General features: G+C 42.3%; 1 protein-coding gene across 1 annotated transcript in view; it reads left to right on the top strand.

Annotated features, from left to right (window-relative positions):
* Positions 1-1224: 1224 nt before the first annotated feature.
* MTMR7 (myotubularin related protein 7) overlaps positions 1225-19284 on the top strand; it is a 54199-nt gene continuing 36139 nt past the window's right edge. Inside the window, exons 1-6 of the mRNA XM_088478746.1 lie at positions 1225-1341; positions 8923-9045; positions 11881-12043; positions 14807-14964; positions 16760-16888; positions 17947-18081. Coding sequence (XP_088334872.1) covers positions 1318-1341; positions 8923-9045; positions 11881-12043; positions 14807-14964; positions 16760-16888; positions 17947-18081 — 732 coding nt within the window. The 5' untranslated portion in view covers positions 1225-1317. The remainder of the gene's footprint in view (positions 1342-8922; positions 9046-11880; positions 12044-14806; positions 14965-16759; positions 16889-17946; positions 18082-19284) is intronic.

Raw genomic sequence — 19284 nt, 5'->3', positions numbered from 1 at the left:
TCAGGGGTGCTGGGGGCTATCCGAAAAAATCAGCAAGGATCGCTAATGCGATCGCGGCTGCAATCGTGCACGCAGTTCTGCAACAAAAGTATGCTAATAACTGCATTTTCAAAGCACTCGCACGGACAACATGCATACACCGACTTCCCCTCTCGCACATCCGTAATACCTTGCAATCCAACCAAAACATCGGTAACATCGAAGTACAACGTAGCCACTCGCACATTTAAGACAGGTCTAATCCTACCACTAAATTGCTAACTTTGCTGCATGCAGTGAGAGCTCAAGCTGCATATGCCGTCGCAGTGACTAATTTATGCATGCCCCTGCAACGGCGTCCAAGCGCACTGGCATGCCTACATTTCTCCGATCACCCCCGTCACCACCCCCAAACGGTGCTTCCTGTCAATCACTCTGCGATGGCTCTGTGTATCCGCTGCATTCACTTTCACGATCGCAGCCACTGTTTTGTGCAAGCGCTGCGGTGGATACATATGCACAGAACGCAAACATCGACCGGGAGCTTGTGTCCGCAGACTTGCGATCCAAGCTGAATCAGGCCTATACTCCACTGCCGCCACTGTTTGTATACACATATACGTATGTCAGCACACCACCTCTACACCCACCAGCCTCACCAACAATATTTATCCACGTTATTACATAGACAAAACAATAATAATAATATGACAAGACAAATAAACGCATATACTCAAAATATATATACAACTAGCTGTCAACCTAAAGGCGGTACACTAATGTTGAAGCAAGGCACTTATCTGTGAGAGCCTCATAGGAAACACTGTTGATTGGGCTCATTTAGTCCCCTAGACTTATGTAGATGTGTTACTGTATGGGTAGATGTATTATATCTCCAATAAATATATATATATATATATATAGGAAAAGCTACCAAGTACTGTATATTTCTCCATATGATACAGAAATGGAGACAGCAGGGTTAGGTTTGTATTTAGTTTAGTAAATAAACAGATATAATAGTAAATGGGAAGAATGTATTACCACCTGGATACCTCAGGCTGTACAGGAGGCCCATACAGATTTCTTCTACATAACACAATGAGCTATAATGACATTTACACAGTAGTGGTAGCAGCTGGGTGAGATCCTGTGTGCAGCACATACACATCCCAGTAGTATATACAGAGAGCTGTGTCTCCGTAGCAGCAGCAGCAGCAGCACCTGGAGGGGAGGAGCCGGCCACTGACACATCCACATCCCGCACTCCGAACGTCACCCCGGGGGGGAACAGCCAATGGCCACCGGGATCCTCCTGCACTGACCAGCACACACAACATGGAGCACATCAGGCTGCCCAAGGTTAGTGCACAGGGTGGTGTGAGAGGAAGGAGATCTCTCCCTGCATGCTGCAGCCATGAATCCAGTATAGCAGTGACTCATCCATCCCTATGTCTGTCTGTCTGTCCTGCTTGTGGTCCTGCTTTTTCATTGCAGCCAGCACTGTAGCTGCAGCCTGACACATCATGCGAGGAATAGCGTTTGCTGCCTGTATCTAATATCATCACTATTCACTGTATAAATATACAGTATGTACAGATGGAAGCAGTGCATGGTCAGAGCAATGATGCAGGCCCTGCCCTAATCTGGGATTATGATAATACCATCAGCATGACTTCAATGTTATCACTTGTAATCTTACCATTCCTTCTCCTATTATTATTATTATTATTATTATTATTATTATTATTATTATATAATGACTTTTTACTGTAAAAGTGTTGTGGGCATATTGTATGTGTATGTATGGTGACAATCTTCCTGCAAAGGAGACATCTTGTTCCAATTGTGTAGTTATATATTTATCTAGCAATATAACTAAAGGATGATAAATATGTAAACTTTACTCGTATAATAGTTATATACCATAGCATGAAATAACTGAAAATAAAACACCTGCTCTGAAATCCTTATGTTCTAGAAAGTAAATAACATACAATTTGTCAGTTTGTGCCCTGGTTAGTATACAGTAGTAGATCCTTATCTCTTTTCATTTGTCCAGTTCCTGTAATCTGATATACATAATGACTTTATTGTCTTGGGAATTGTTGTGATTGTCATTGTAGAAGTATATGATATAATAAGATTAGTTACATTATACCTAATGGTGCAGACTAGTTAAATACTATATAAAAATCAAATGAATCTATAAAAAAAAAGCCGAACGCTATGGACATTATGGGTCTCATTCAGACCCGCTCGCAAGCGGGTCGATGTTTGGCTGTGCGCATGCACAGCGGCCGCACTGCTCGTGCGCAAGCCCCGGGGCGAGAGAGAAATTCTCTTGCTCCATGGCTCACTACAAAAGGGGCGGCTGTCGATGTTGATCGACAGCTCGACCCGTTTTGTAGGCGTGGCGGGGGGGTGGCTTCACAAACGGAGGCGTTCACAAGCCAACGCCTGCTGTTTGTGGGCGGCCCCACTGACATCACCAGTGATGTCAGTGGGAGAGCTTCCGGCTCTATTAGAGCCGAAAGCTCTCTGGGGCTTGCGTCAGACGAGACCCTACCTCAAGGGTCTCGTCGCAAGCCCCGATGGTCTTGACCATCGCGACCATCATCCCGGCTGCTCATTAAGGCTGTGGGTGGTAACAGCCTAGCGAGTGGCCAGGAGGCCTGATCATTTTTTACATGCGGCCACCCTCATTCAGAGCGAGCACTCACATTTTGCGAGCGGCTCTGAATGAGGTCCTATATCTTAACACATGCTTTTCCATGCCATTGCTTACAGTCCATAGTAACATGCTGGGTTACATGCTACCAATTCTATAGAATAGAGAGGGTCACACTAGGCAACTTTCTTACTATAATTTGCTTTATTACGAGTTGATTATACATTAGAAGAGGATAAGGGGGTCTATAGAGTTATTGCCTTGTGTGACACTGTTATTTTTACAGTGGCTGGCATAGGGTGTATGGCGGGGTGTTCTTTGTGCTGAAACCAGTCACTTTATATTGCGCCAATATGTCTGTTCATTTGCCCAATAAGAATAGTTATACAGCCGGTTTCTCAATTAGCAGTCTTAATGATCATATTACTTTGAATTGATACCTTTGTAAGTTTTCCTTCCATTAAATGTTATTGCTCTTGTTGAAGATCATACTGACTGTCTCTGGACTGTTGTCTTTGTAGCCATTTCCATAATGGCCGGTGTAAAGCTGAACATACGCCTGTTGGCAAAGTATATCTTGCGTGTTTTTGTGCTATGCATGCTTGGGAATTGCGCACGTGCAAGTACAGGTAATGCAGAGTCGAGCATAGTTCAATTGCATACATGGGCGTAACTATCATAGGTGCAGCTGCTATAGGGCCCAGAGCTTAGGGGGGCTTATCTTCCATGTCACACCGCTGATTGCATCTTTTCTTACAACTGAAGAGTTTGGGCTGTAACTGGGCGTTCTCACATGGGCATATGTCAGCGTGGTCATGGAAATGCAGGGCATACATATATGATCATAAGCCTAAATAGGCATGTTTCCAGGCATATCTTTGCGCCTAGTATAGGATAGGTAGAAATATGCATTGATAATGATGACATATGGGTGTCCACCCACAACTCTCCATACAAGTGAATATACATATTTTTGGGGGGCACGAAGTTCGGGAGCAACATTTTGCCGATATCTGTCCAACTCTGCATCAGGCCCAAAGGGATTAATTTATGAATAAGAAACTGCTTCTATTCCAGAATGTTACAGGTCTTGCATCATAAACTATAAATGTGTAAACTATAAATGTATAAACTATAAATGTATAAACTATAAGTGTGTAAACTATATTTACATATGTAGCAAATAAATAATGAGCAATTTCCTTACAGCAAGTTACAGCAATATTTTAGTGTTGTTTCCCTGCTTGTCCAAGTTAGTATATTCAACTACTTATTTTGCTTATTGGTTAGTCCTTTACATTCAAAGGGTATCCTGCATTCCCTGCTGTCTGTTATAAGAGCATTGGAGTCAACAGAGAACTTTTGAGACCATGGAGAAAATTTATCAATTTTCGTAAATAAATTGTGATACATCTCCCCCCTATTCGCCTGTATACCATCATTTTTATGTTTGGTACATCCCGTCCCATATGAGAAAATTTTCTGCAATCCAAATCACGATGATCTGGTCAAAGTGGATGATATCCGATATTTACAAACAGAAATCCAGGGTAAGTATGGGTTTCTGCCCTTACTGCAGCTGCAGTGAGCACTTTAACCCATAGGTCCCTATAGGTTAATGCGTGTTAGCCACGGGCTTACCTCGGGAGGAATTGGGCTCATGATTGAATAGCTCTGAGTGTTAAAGCTCGAGGCTATCTGCCCCCTGTAAGCACTGCGGCTTATTGAATATGCCCCTCAGTCTTCAGTACACACTTACATTGGAGATTTAAGAACAATATAATCTGCATTGCTGCTGTCACACTTGATGGGTTTGTGGAACAACATAATACAATCCTACATCTATTTCCCTGTACTATTAGCTCTGGGAGTAGTAATAAGGACAATGGTATCCAGTAATGCTTAACCTGACAATACATAAGGACAACAAAGACTAAGCATTAAACAGAATGGCTGGTCTGACGCTTGCCCATAGGGAATATGGTCCCTGCAATATTTGTCTTTGTGTGCAATACAGAGAAGGGAAAATACGTCAGTGTTTATGCTGTATATTTGGCAGACTTCTATGAGTTTGATTGCACACAGCTGACAGCTGTGATTGGCCCTAGGTGGTCCTTCGCTCTATCATCCTCTCTTCTCCTTCACATTCTCTTTCGCTCTACACAGATAACAGATAGGTAAAGACATGTTTTATGTACACAAGTTGGTGGTTTCCTTCATTTTACTTTTATCCCAGTAATTCCTAGTTATGCTTCCAGTCTGATGCTGGCCATACACTAGTGTGATTTGGGACCGATTGCTCGATTTTAGACGCCTTGTACGATGAATTGTATGGAAATCGTTTTGTATTTAGGTAGGATACGAACCAATGTGCAGCCCATATTTATCTATCGTTATCGTATGCAGATTGTGCCGTGTATTTGTGCATGCGATGCATTGTGCGTCCAACTGGCGTAATTTCAGTGACATTTTGAATAATGATAATCAGTTTTTCAGCAGGCAGACGATTGATCGTATCGTGAGATCGTATGTACATCGTCTGTCCAAAGTGCGGTCAAGACTGCCAGGGAGCTGCCGGGGAGTTAAAGGGAAATCGGAAGATTAATCTCACCTTATGCTGGTTGTATTAGTGTATGGCCTGCATAAGGCTAGAGTCTATTTGTCTTGAACTTATTCGAACTGTTATTTCAGTTTTTTTGCTCCTTTAATAGTAGCAAATTTTACTGGTATAGGCTTTATGGGAGTATGCAGTCATTATGTCACCTTTCAGAATGTCAACAAATATTGACAGAAAAATAATGTCAACATTTACAATGTGAACGGGGACATGATTTCGACATTTTCATAATGTGTACATTGTGAAGGTTGACGGGCACAATGTTGACAGTCCATATTAGGGTTAGGCTTAGGGTTGGGCTGCGGTTAGGGCTCAATGCACACAGGGGCCCATTTAGCAACGAGTTTTATCATATTCCATTTTAAACCTCGTTGCGTATGATAAATGGTGCTCAAACCAATCATCTCCCAACTGTCATTTTTCAAACACGAGCTAATTGGCTGGAGCACCATTATCATACACAATGAGTTTTAATACTCTTGCATAAGTGATGTGCGGTGAGTGCTGAGAGTCTGTCTCACTGCCTACTCACTGTAACTCTCCCCTTACTACACTACTTTCCGGTGTATATTGACTATTACTTGCAACAAAAACTGTGTCCTCTCTTCCTCCCCTTGCTGCTGCTCTGGTGGGTCTCTGAGCCTTCCTGGTCACATGAACCATCCGTGGTGTCAATCAGTGCTCAAGGCATCCCACCCCTCCCCTCACAGGGAGGCATGCCTCTTTTGGCTCTCTTTCTGTGCAGTATTACTGGATGTGGTGTGGCTCTGCCCCCATCTCTGCAAGCAGTGTCTGAGTGGTGAGGCTGAGCTCTTGTTGCCTCACCTCTCATCTCTCCCTGCAATTCTAGGGAGCTCCACAAATTTGGCCACTTTTAACTAAAATGTATAAGCTATAAATATCTTCTTTGTATTATTCTAATCATTTTTATATCAAAACTCTGGAGCATGACAGGGAGTATGACAGGGGAGGGAGTATGACAGGGGAGGCTTAGCCTCCCCTGAGTTCACGTCTCTGTGTTGCAAATGATAAAACTCATTGATAAATGGGCCCCTAAAAATTTTATTGACATGTCAACTGCAACATTATAATCATGCCGATTTTATGACCATATCGACCATATAATTGGGAATATCGACATAATTTCCATGTCGACATTCAGACCATGTTGACATTTTTTACCCACATGCTTTTATGGGTGCTGATATGACACCAGCCAAGAGAACACACACAAGCTATTCTACTGTATATCAAACAATTTAAAAGTCTTAAGAGAATTGAGACAATTCTGACCATATTCGGCTGGTTTGGAGCTATGCCTATGGGCTGCCTTGTTTCATGGTTTTCCTAAGAGAGCCCCCGTCATTGTGTCCCCATAAGTCAGATTTCTGACTTGAACATGATAAGTGGGGATCACTAATGGAAGCAAAGGATGGATTACATGGCAGAGAAACCATCGCATTGGTGCCCTGGTTTTACATCAGAATTATGGGAGCCCTTATTATGTTACCACTAAAGGTGCATACACACACAACGATGTAAGTAATGAACGATTTTCGTTGAACGATTTCGTTCAGTTTTTCCCTTGAAAAAGTGAACAAAAATCGTTTTACAGATTAGTTGGTTTTACTTTACTTAATAAACGATTTTCTGTGTGTTGAAGGAAAAACTTAGCAACTTCTATTGAAAATCGTTCAGTTGGCCAGTCTGACTGAACTACAAACTACAATCGACAAACATGAACGCGAGTGAACGATAATCGTTCATCGTTTATCGTTTTACACTGAACGATTTTTTGAACGATAACGACGTTGTTATAGTTTAATCGTTCAAAAAATCGTTGTCTGTACGCACCTTTAGTATTTTTATTTTAATCAAGGAAAGATAACAACTAAGCCTAGTAACAGCTATGCCTAGTATTGAGATTAATTGAGATTAAAAAAGATCAGCTATTTATTAATAAAGATCAAGAATTGTATGGTGGACAAGAAGGGATGAGCACTGAACAGAGCAGGTCATCAATGCAAATTCAAACAAACAGCTGCAATAGTACCTTACCACACCACTAGGATATCTAACTCAACCTTGCACTGTCACTATCCCCTCCGTGGAAGTGTAATGGGAGTGTTGCATAACTGTGTGCAAACTCAGGTGTTTAATCGATGACCTATTCTGGCACTTTCTATTGTTGTGTTTAAAGTCGCACCAAGATAGATTGTTGCATCTAAAAATGTACAAAGTGGGCGTCCCAGTACTTGTACATTAAGATGTACACTAGTGAAGGGCTTATGTAAGTATTAACGTAAAATCGCAGACATCTGCTGAAAAGAAGCACGCATGGACGCTACTGTGTCTGAATCATGTCCTAGGACCTGACTCTCCACTTTTACGGCAGGATTGGTTTACTGCAGGGGCAAACTATGGCACTCCGGCTGTTGTGGAACTACACATCCCAGTATTCTCTGCCATAGTTTTTATGTTAGTGCTTGCCAAGAATGTGGCAGGGCATGCTAGAATGTGTAGTTCCGAGCAGCTGGAGTTCCAAACTGCCTACCTACACTAGATTTACTGCATGCTGTCACATTACTGTTTATGAACATGTTGCAGCTATGGTCCTGCACAGCCATGACTCAGAACCTACAGTAACTATCTAATGCTCCAGCTTCTTTCCCTTCCTAGCCAGCAGTTACTTACCTTGGAAACCATTTGAACATATACAAGTCCTGTCCCCCCTGTGTTATTCTCCCAACAACACTGGGGTTTAAATTACCCAGTGCGAGTCTTTTGTCAGGAGAAGGACACAATTGGAGGAGGAAACCATATACTGGGTTCTGTTACAATGTAAATGGTTTGTGATAAAGTCATTCTCCACAGTGAAGGAAGCCCATTAAATACATTCTAATATAGAGCAAATGTAATCAATAATGACTGCAAGGTAGTAGTTATCCAAATTAAATATATCATATAGAATTAGCCTTTAAACCTCACTAGATCCCAGAGCTCAGTACAATGAGATGTTTGAAGGTGTGATTGGGGTTTTTATATGCAGTTGATGTTGGCCAGTCATCAATAGAATACAGTAGCTTCTTTAGAGTGTTGCTGAGCAATCTCTTACAGTTGTAGTGCAACCAGTCTCTTCCTGTATCCTCATTGTAAATCTGAACAATGCTGCTCCTGGTGTTCGGTCTTGTTGGGCAGAATGGGTGCACATAGAATCTCCCATAGAATGAATTAGCAGAGCTCCATGGTACTTCTAGGAAAGACTGACAGCCTGTGTGTGGCATTGTTTTGGTGTTATGTATTATTCATGCATTGATTTTCCCCTTGCTGTATTCATGTGTCATTCACTGCAATCCTGTACATTTGACGGTACAGCACTGCGGAATGTGCGGCGTCATATAAACGATGGTGATACACACGCTGCTGTATTCCATACTATGAACCTGGATTGTTGCACCCCATTCATGCCTGAAGGGCTGGACAGAGTATTTATTTCTATATAAGGTCACACCCAGGAACACATTACATATATTTTAATAATTTGTAATATTTCTCCCACAACAGTGGTTTCCAGTGCCGGTAACATGCTTATACATATACAGTGTATTACTCTATGATGTTTACTGAAAATGTTCCTCTTTCTTTATTGTTAAAGGTTGAGAATGTCCGATTGTTTGACCGGATAGCTTCCAGGAAGGCGGCCTTAGGAACCTTGTATCTCACCGCAACTCACCTCATTTTTGTTGAAAATATCTCAGAAACTCGCAAAGAAACCTGGGTACATTAGCTTTTCACTTTTTATATTCTGAAAGTGAGATGTTCCATAAACTAGCATGGACAGGTGGAAGGGAAAGCTAAGGAACAGGGTGGTGACATAGGTGGGCCCACGTATGACCAAAAGGAATTCTTTTTTTATATATACTATTTTACATTTCCAGATAGCAACAGTATCATTACCAGTGTGCAGGTGGCATTTAAAGATGATTTCTCCTTTCAGATATTGTTACTGTTTTTGTTCGTACCCTCCTGCAACGTTTAGTAAATATGTTGCTTTATTTTCTGTCATGTATAGTATATATATATGATCGGTTATAGTTAGATATATAGTTGTTGCCGAGAGGTATTACATAACTCTGCTGTGCTCTCTGTGTCATATGCAACTGTCTAAAAGTGGAAGTTTCATTAGGTTAGCAGCTTATAATATGCAGAAAAGGAAAATATTCTTCCAAAATAGTTACACTACCTGAAAAGGATCTGATTGAAATGGGTGTGGTATAAAAGATAGACAGTTAAAAGGTCTTGATAGACACCAGATGTTAAGGCCCCCATACATCAGCAATTGATTGCAGCAATTCTGCAATTTGCAATCGATTGTGTATAAAAATCTTTCTCTTTTTCAACTGATTGTGGCATTTCTGCAATCGATTGAAAAAGGGAAAGATTTTTATACACAATCGATTGCAAATTACTGCAATCAATTGCTGATGTATGGGGGCCTTTAGACAGGCAATATGTTGACCGACGAAAGGTAGGTCGACGTGTAAGAAGAATCTGGAGTGCCCCCCAAACAAGAGTCTTCTTTTTTCCTCTAATCTATCAGAGCATAATCTGACTCTGGGGAACACCGCCAACGAATACTGTCTTCCATTTGTGGCTAAAAACGAATATAAGTTGGTTTTGAATATACTTCTTCCTCCTCTACCAGTCCCTGGGACATAGGGGAGCAAAAGAGAATTAGTCCTGTGAGATTCGAAGATTCGACAGGGTCAAAAGATCGACCCAAAAATGTCCACACGTTTTTTTTTCTAACCCTAATCTTGAACCCTAACCCTCCCCTTGGTGCCTAACCCAAACCCTCCCCTTAGTGCCCAAGTCTAACCCTCCCTTCTGGTGCTTAACCCTAAGCGTCTGGGTAGGTGCCTGACCCTAACCGTCCTTTTATAGTGCCTAACCCTTACCCTCCGGTGAATGCCTAACCCTCCCTCCTGGTCCCTAACACTAACCATCGGGGTAAGTGCAAAAACAACTCAGAAGGACTCTGCACAGGATAAAGTAACTCACCCAAGTATAGAAACAGACCAACATTACCCAATTGATGGAGACAAAAAAGCTCCTTGATTGGAATCTGGTTGCTAGTGCTCCCCAAGAGTAATAGCAAGTATCTAAAAGAAAAGGTATATCCTGTACAGCAGGATAACCGAAGAAACTCTTGTGTGGGGGCACTCATACAAGAGTCTCTTCGGTTATCCTGCTGTACAGGATATACCTTTTCTTTTACATCGGGGTAAGTGCCTATCCCTAACCCTCCAGTAAGTGCCTTACCCTAACACTAAAAAAAAAAGTGTCGACCATTTTCGTGATGACCTTTTTGACCCTGTCAACCATTTGTACCTTGCGACTTTCTTTCAAGTCAACATTTAGTGTGTCGACATTTTTGTCACTGTTGACATTTTGTCCATGTCGATCTATTGTCACGACCAGGGTTTCTCGGCATAGCGGTCGGCGGATATAACCTGTGAGGTCGCTATGGCGGGGGGCGTCTTGCGGTGGTGCTGGTGCCTGGCGGGGAGCATTGGTTGTGCGTGATCCTGTGCGAACATGTTGTCACTCTGGGCTGGTTTGGCCTGGCGGTGTTTCCGTCCACTCCAGCATGGGCGCCGCCATCTTGACTCTAGCCATGTGATCTAATCGCCCTATCCTGGTGGGTCACATGCTCTCTCTGGCCTGTCACAGAGGAGCACTGGGTATTTAAGGGAGTTGAGAGCTCTCTTTCATTGCCAGTGCAACGTGTTTCTCAGCCACCGCTGAGAGAGAGTTCCTATGCTTACTTACTGCCTGTTGGATCTTTGCCTTAGCCTGCTTACCTGACCTGCTCAATACCCTGCTGGAATCCTCTGCCTCCTCCTATTGCCTCTCCCTTGCCTGAGTACCTGTGTCAGCTGTGACCCTGCTCCCTGCCTCCACTTGCTAATCCCCTGGACATTTTCCATTCACTTCAGTCTGCAATTCACTACAGCCTGCAAATTCACTTCAACCTGCAATTCATTACAGCCACACAAGACCCGGATTACTGGACTGCTCCTATCTGCCAATACCTGGACTTTTACTCATTGCTTCACATCAGTTCCCATTTGCACTTTAGTGCCATCCCTGGACTTTATTTTCTCCCATTGTTCATGTCTGCCAAACCACTTATTAAAAGTTCCACGTTTTGTTTTAAATCTGCTTCTGTGTTTGCTCCTATCACCACCCCGGGCCCACAACAAAACCATAACATCACACCCATTGCCTGTCTAACTTCTGGTGTCTAACTAGACATTGTCGACCTTTTAACTGTCTAACTATAGTCCAGATACCCATTGAAATCAATAGGATAATTGTTGCTTTTATGTCTGGAGCACTGTGTCTGACTTCACCTGCATTCATGATGGACAGTTTATTGGCAAATAGTGGTTTGGTCTTGAAATGTATTCAGTTCCTTCCTATGATGACAGCAAACACAGCCTATTCATTTCACAGCATGTTAGATGTATCCTGTGAAATCTCTTCTGATTAAGCCAAACTAAAACGACTTATGTTAATATTGGTATATATAATTATATATACATTATAGATTCTTCACAGCCAGATCGCTACTATTGAAAAACAAGCGACCACTGTCTCCGGCTGCCCTTTACTTCTCCGCTGCAAAAACTTCCAGGTTATCCAGCTCATCATTCCTCAGGAGAGAGACTGCCATGATATTTACATATCATTAGCCAGACTTTCACGGCCAGGTATTGTATGAATGGATGTAGGGGGGTACGGATAATTGGTGTAATTATCCTCCTAGTGAGCCACATTTGCAGTCTGCATTACCAATCAAGCTTGTGTGCCCATTATCGCATGGTTATTACTGACTGTAAAAGTATGTGCTGTACTAAGAATTATCTATGGAAGGGAATACGTGCCAGATTTATGATTACCTTATAAGTGTGGCAGTAATGTCAGGGGGCTCAGCAAAGCCATTGACTTTATACATGATGTAATTCTATGTCTCCATGCCTTCAGCAGTATGGAGAAACATAGGAGAGATGCAGTTCTGTCAGTCCATACGGTACAGATATGTCCTCGCACATCTTTACTGCAGTCGTGCCAAACAACCCTCTCGGCGCGGCATGTTTTGTGAGACTCTGATAGCACCAGGCAGTGGCAGTGCCATGTGACTTGGACGCACCAGGAGACTCTGCTGATTAATTTGATATGTGACGCTTGTATATCTGTGTGCGACTGAGTCTCTGAATCAGCATGCGCAGTGCTACGATGCAGCGGTCACAGCTCTTTTCCACGTCAAGCTCCATTTGCCGGCTCAGTCGCACACATAAAAAAAGACGCCCGATGTTAGCAGAGTTGCACTGGAGTTGCCCGATGTTAGCAGAGTTGCACATAAAAAAAGACTCCCGATGTGTGGCGTATTGAGGATAGAAGTAGGGCACACCTGTACATTGTTTTTAAATTTAAGTCTAATTCAGAGGGATATGGCAATCAACATGACTTGTGTAAAATAATTAGTTTATCTCTTACTCTATGCTTAATTACCTTTTACTTTACAATGGCATGCCAAAAGTTTTTAATCCCCTTTTAATTTTAAAGAACATAACTTTATTGAATTAAAAAAATCTTATTTTTTTTTTTTTTTACTGAGGCGCCTATTTCTCATTAAATATTTGTGGCACATTCCCCGAAAACACCCGTTTTCCCCCAGTGGTATTATGGAGGGACCGCAGCAGATATATCCTCACACTTTTGTTACAGTGCATGCACACCTGAGGTGCCGACATTCTGGGGTACAATTTGGGAGTGATGTTGGCGATGACAAACCGCAACATCACTCCCAGGGAGTCGTTGCAGGAGGAGGAGATCCGTTCTGCTCATGTGCAGAACAGATTTCCTCCATACAGACTGGGGACACAGCAGGCTGGCCCGGACGCATGGGATGCGCCCATGTCTGGTAAAGCACTCCTGGCGGCGGATGAGTTTGTGCCCGGCAAGCGGTTAAAGTTTCAGTAGTAAGATAATAAATGTTGCTAATGTCGTCGCAGCTGCAAATTTGTACACAGCTGCTGTGCAAGAATATACAAATGTCGCAGCCACAGGAAGATGTTTTGAGACGCCCACCTGCGACTTTGCAAATCCAAGCATCTGCGTAAATGTTGCAGCGTCTGCGTACACAGGCACAGCGTCGGTCGCAGATCTTTCGCTTGTTGCAGTCCGGAGTAAGCCTATGGTCCCTATGACCGTGGGAATTGAGACGCCAGACCCATTCTCTTTGCATACAGGATCGCAGTCGCAGGGTGAGACATGCCCCTGCGTTCTTTTCTGCTGCTCACCGTTACCTCGTCCAAACACTGACTATCAATCACACTGCGAATAGTCGCTGCCAGCAACTACAGAAATGGTCCTTGATGCACCATGCAACTTAGGGGGCCTATCCATTAGACCACTTTCTGAACGATACGACCTAAACCAGAAGGTTTTGGTCGTAACGTTCAGAAAGTCGTCTAATGGATAGCCGACAAGGACCAGCAATGCGTGTGCACGCTGGGTCCTTGCCGATGACGACTATCTGTGGAACATGCCCGTCAACCTGACGATGATCGTCGGGTTCAGCATGTTCTCAGATATGGGGGTCGATCTCCTGCAGTGAATGACGTTCAGTGAACGCCGTTCAGTGCGGGCACCGCACCCGGTGACCTGAAGGACTGAACGCTAGACGTTCAGTTTTTCAGGCTGCCTAATGGATAGGCTGAATTTCTATTGCCGACTGTTGCCCCTGTGGAATTTTTTGCTGGCCGGGCTCCTATTAACTATCATATGTCCACTCGCTCAGCTGGCTCACTTGGGACTTTAATACATCAGCAGCGAGTAGCCTCTTTTGGTCTAAGGAGATGCGGATAACTTATACCACTGGGAAAATTGTTTGCCATTTATATTGAATCATTATACCCAGTTATCAGCATTTAGAGGAACTTTTGTCATCCACCCAGGAACTTGTTCATTTTATTTGTTTTTTATTTTTATTTCCATTTTTATTCAGTTTCAAGAGTGGTCTACTATAGCACTGCATTGTTTTAAATTTATGTCCTGGGGAGCTGCAGTTCTAACAGGTCTATTGTCATTGCAATAAATTTAATTCATATTACATTTCTGGTTTGTTTTTATGGTCAGGTGATTATAGGCGCAGACACTAGTGTTTTTGACATTTTGGTCCTTTTTTAGGGGAATTTTAGGCAGATATCCCCTTGTGTCAGCTGCCAATAATTCACTGTTGAATTCCTGTCGTTTTATATGAGCACTCCACCTTTTTTTTATACCTAATGCCCCTTTAGATGCATGCTTGGTTTACTGATCGCTCAACTCCGTATACATCGGAAAACCGTACACCTCTAAATCAGACTTTGACTTTATAAAGCAGAAAAATCTGCTTTTCTCTTTATTTCGTTAATAAGATTTATATTGAGTTTTTTATTACAGTTCCCTATGTTTTGTTTTCCTTCCAGTCAAATATGAAGAGCTATATTGCTTTTCTTTCAATCCAAAACTGGACAAGGCAGAGCGAGAGGAAGGCTGGAAGCTAATTGACTTAAATGAGGAATACATTCGAATGGGAGTTCCCAAGAGCCTGTGGCAGCTCAGTGATGTCAATCGGGACTATCGTGTAAGTGAGAACAATCAACACAAGATAGTCCGGCACGGTCATCAGAATGACTGGTTAGAAGTCCTGTTCCAGTGAGAAAAAAATAAATAAAACAAGGGAAACTGATCAGTTATTTTTATTAAGTCCATTTTTCATTCATATTGTAATGAATAGCTATCAGCATACACACAAGACTATTCATTTATTACACTCATCCCATTTCTCTTACTGACACACTGCATACAGATGTGTCCTCATACATCTAGCTTCCTTGCGCGTTAAACAGCCCTTCTAATCGCGCCGAGCATCTTTTTACATTCAAATGCGTTTTACTCATACAGAGATGCGAATAGCTAGCACAAGCCGCTTCTGCTGATTAAAATGATATGCAGCATGTCTATGTTCTCTGTGCGTCTGTGCCTGCTTGCGAAACGCTACGTTACAGTGTTGTAGCCGCTGACCCTGTAACGTAGCATGCAGATACACCCGCAGTTCCAGTCGCAGAACATAGGCATGCTGCATATCATTGTAATTAGCAGAAGCAGCTTGTGCTAGCTATTCGCATCACTGTGTGAATAAGACGCATTTGAAGGTAAAAGTCGCACGAAAAAGGCTCGGCACTACCGAGGCACACGGAGCTCCCGCGTTATGTGTGACGCGGCTAGTAGTGCATGGAGGATAGATGTATGTGGACACATCTGTAATTGCTCTGTAAGTAGTTAACATGAATGCTGTATATCTGAAATATTACTGTATAATCTGCAGTCAGCATGCATTCGAACTGACTTCCATAGTATTCCTGGATTTACACCGCTTATCTGGTACTTTTCTTCTTCTAAAAAAAAGTCTAATCTTTCCATATTGCATTTTCATATGTTTAAATAATACATTAATTATTATTTTATAGCTACAGTACCCTATGAAACGTTAATTACATTTACAAGATGCTATATCCGCAAGATCTTACTTTCTATATGATTGTCTTGGGGATTTTATTGTAGCAGACACAACACGTTTTATCCAAGAGAAATATGCAGAGAAATACAATTCTCTGTAAGAAAGTATTTTTATATACTTAAAGAAAAATTGACACCTACAGTATATATGATGTAATTGTGCATGGTGTCAGTTTAGTGTAGGTGGTGACAATTCTGCCACTACAGGTGCACATGTGTCCCCGCTACAGCCAGAATCTATTCCCCCACCCACCCATCTATTCTAACACAGCAGCCACCGGCTTACATAAAACAAGAAAATACCCGCCTTGTACCAGACCCCTTTAACCCTCCCCCTTACCCACCACTAGGACTCATGCTAAGCCTATCCTTTACCCTTAGGGATAAGCCTGGGCTTCAGATTCAGTGAACTGCACATGCATGGATCAGAGCAGCACAGTGACAGGAGACAGAGATTGAGGGAGGGGAGGAAAGAAAGAATGGATCATGGGAGAGCGAAAGAATGGGTAGAAGAGAGAAAGCGAGAACAGGGTGGACGAGTGAGAAAACGGGGGCCAAGAGAAGGGGAGAGTGATTGGGGGGGGGATATGGAGATGAGAGACAGAAAGAGAAAACATGGTGGAGAGTACAGGGGGAAGAGAGAGTGAATACGGGAGAGACACCAGTCACTATAGGTAGCGAGCCTAGAAATGACAGGTCTAAAATACTAGTAAGCGATATTTACAGTATATATTTTTGAAGAAAAAAAAATACTTACTGACAAATAGTAGCATTTGTTGTGTTTTTTATGTTTCTACCAGATTAAAGTTACCTCTAATTGATTGTCTTAGAACAAGCCTACATCAGTGTGTCTCTTTCAGGTCTGTGACTCATATCCTACTGACCTCTATGTACCAAAATCTGCCAGTGTGCCAGTCATCGTTGGGAGCTCCAAATTCAGGAGCAGGGGCCGTTTTCCCACTCTGTCCTATTATTGTCAAAATAACAATGTAAGTGTATGAATACTGTTATGATGCCATTGTAGGGAACAGACAGTGTTACATGGACCGGCAGATTGTTGTGTTTTAGGGGGAGTTTTATCAAACCTTCTAAAGAGGAGACAAGTGGAGGTGAGGTGTTTTCCATAGCGACCAATCAGTTTCTACCTATCATTTTATAGAATCTACTAGATAAATGATAGCTAGAAGCTAATTGGTTACTGTGGGTAACTTCTCTGCTTGTCCACTTTAGAAGGTTTGTTATAGCTCCTCTTCCTTTATCCCTCTTAGTGTCAGTCTTCGCACCTTTGAAAATCTCCAGGTGTTGGAGAGCAGAATCTGGTAGACTATTTATACTGCGGTGGTAGTGTTAGGGGAGGGATCATTTCCATCCCCATACATATCTATGTACTTACATATGCATGTGTGTTTGTGTGGGGGAGCTAGGGCCTTAATATACATACATACATACATACATACATACATATATTCATACATACAGTGGTTGAATTGGGCCGATACACCTGTCTATCATACAGCAGTATATTAAGGAGCTGCAACTAAAGTAAGGTTGTACATTGATGGTGTAAACATCAACGGTTTTTAACCATGGGTGGAAAAACAATGATGGTCAATCCGCTGATGGTTTGCGGCCTCGCAGGCGCAGATTAAAGGAGAGGTGGCTGCACAGATGCAATACAGAAAAGTGATGGGCTATTTATCATCGCTTCTTCCCCATCCATGGCAGGAAACAATTAATGGTTGTTAACCGTAAGTCTATGGACAATTCTACAGTATAGCCTCCTGCTTGCTTTCCCCAGCTGGCGCTACCCACAGAACACTCAGTGAATTTAGGATGACAACGGAGAGAAACACAGAATTAACTCCCAAACATCTGTCGCTGATTTGTATGTGGTATAATATTTTAGGACTTTTATTTGTGTTTAAGCATTGTCTATACATATATGTTAAAGGTGGATTTTGTAAATCTATGAATGATCTTTGTTTAACTAACTTTGTTTTTCTGCATTTAGCTTATTTTCCTTTACTTTTATTTGTGTTCCTTCCAGGCCTCCATTTGTCGTAGTAGTCAGCCATTGTCTGGCTTCAGCGCTCGGTGTCTTGAAGATGAACAGATGCTGCAGGCAATAAGAAAAACAAATCCAGAAAGTGACTTCCTTTATGTTGTTGATACCAGGCCAAAAGTAAGTACTTTGGATGTGTCCAGTAAATATAATAGTAATTAAAATGTATACGGAACCATATGGCAAAGTGCACAAACTTCAAAAGTTCAATGTTCACATATGAATCATAAAGATGAATAAATGTGACTTTATACTGCAGCTCTTTTATAAAGTACAGTATCAACTCCACCACTCCATTACAGTCAGAGCCCCTCCAGTATCTATATTTAGGGCTCCGTATAGTACTTGCTAAAGGGGTTATGTCATCCAAACAATGGTAATCTAAGATTTACTGCTGTTTGTCACTGTATCTTTAGATGGCGAGAGCGTATCAGTCCCCATTGTCGCCAATAGGGAACTGACTGCAGCCTTTCTGGCTTCATGCAAAGCCTTCCATGCACTGCCGGGTCCCCACCGGGTGAAAGTGTCATACACATGACAAAGCAACCCGTTGCTAGTAGCGATAGGCTACTGACAACAGAGGAGAAGGCGCCACTGAAGAGGGAGATCGTCGCTGGACCTCGCCAGACCATGCTGGTTAGGTATGTAATGATGAATACCAGTGACATATTCCTTAGTATCACTGCAATACGTAATGAAATATGCCGCTGGTATTTAGGTATATTGATAAATGGGTCCCTTGGTGTTTTATTGGGCTCTGATACAATTAAAAATTTGCGAGAGCTCAATGAGAAACCTGCTGTACTGATATTTCATAGATTGACAATATATTCTGAATCAGACTATCTTCGATTACCTTTTGGATCAACAGTACAACGTTGGTCTCTAATGCACGGAATGTACAGTTTAACTATTGCTGAGCGTAATAATGAGGCTTGGACATGCAGTACATTCTACAGTGCAGGTTCTTGCCTATCTCATTGTAAGTGACTATTTGTCAGATGCCAGGGAGGTGGGGTGGGTGGTAAATGACCATTTTGTAAGTTTATAAATAGAGATGGGAAATTTCACGTGCAAAAGACGATTGAAGCAAATATTCTGTGGAACAGCTGTGAAACTAATTCTCATCTCTCCTCCTGCTCCTGGTCGTACAAGCATTGCATTGTTAGATAGGAAGTACTGCCCCCTGGTGGTTTTCCTTTGGTGTGCATTTTGCAAATGCACCGTGAAAGTAAAAGCCACCACAAGATTTGTATAAAGGATTTACATTTACTGCCCAGTAGTCATCCTTTTAAAACTACCATTTCAGGGAAGGGAAATATA

This window comes from Taudactylus pleione, unplaced genomic scaffold (assembly GCF_031769625.1).
Source record: "Taudactylus pleione unplaced genomic scaffold, aTauple2 ptg000218l, whole genome shotgun sequence".
Taxonomy (NCBI): domain Eukaryota; kingdom Metazoa; phylum Chordata; class Amphibia; order Anura; family Myobatrachidae; genus Taudactylus; species Taudactylus pleione.
Note: the sequence above shows the minus strand (reverse complement) of the source record. Positions and strands in the feature narration are given on the sequence as shown.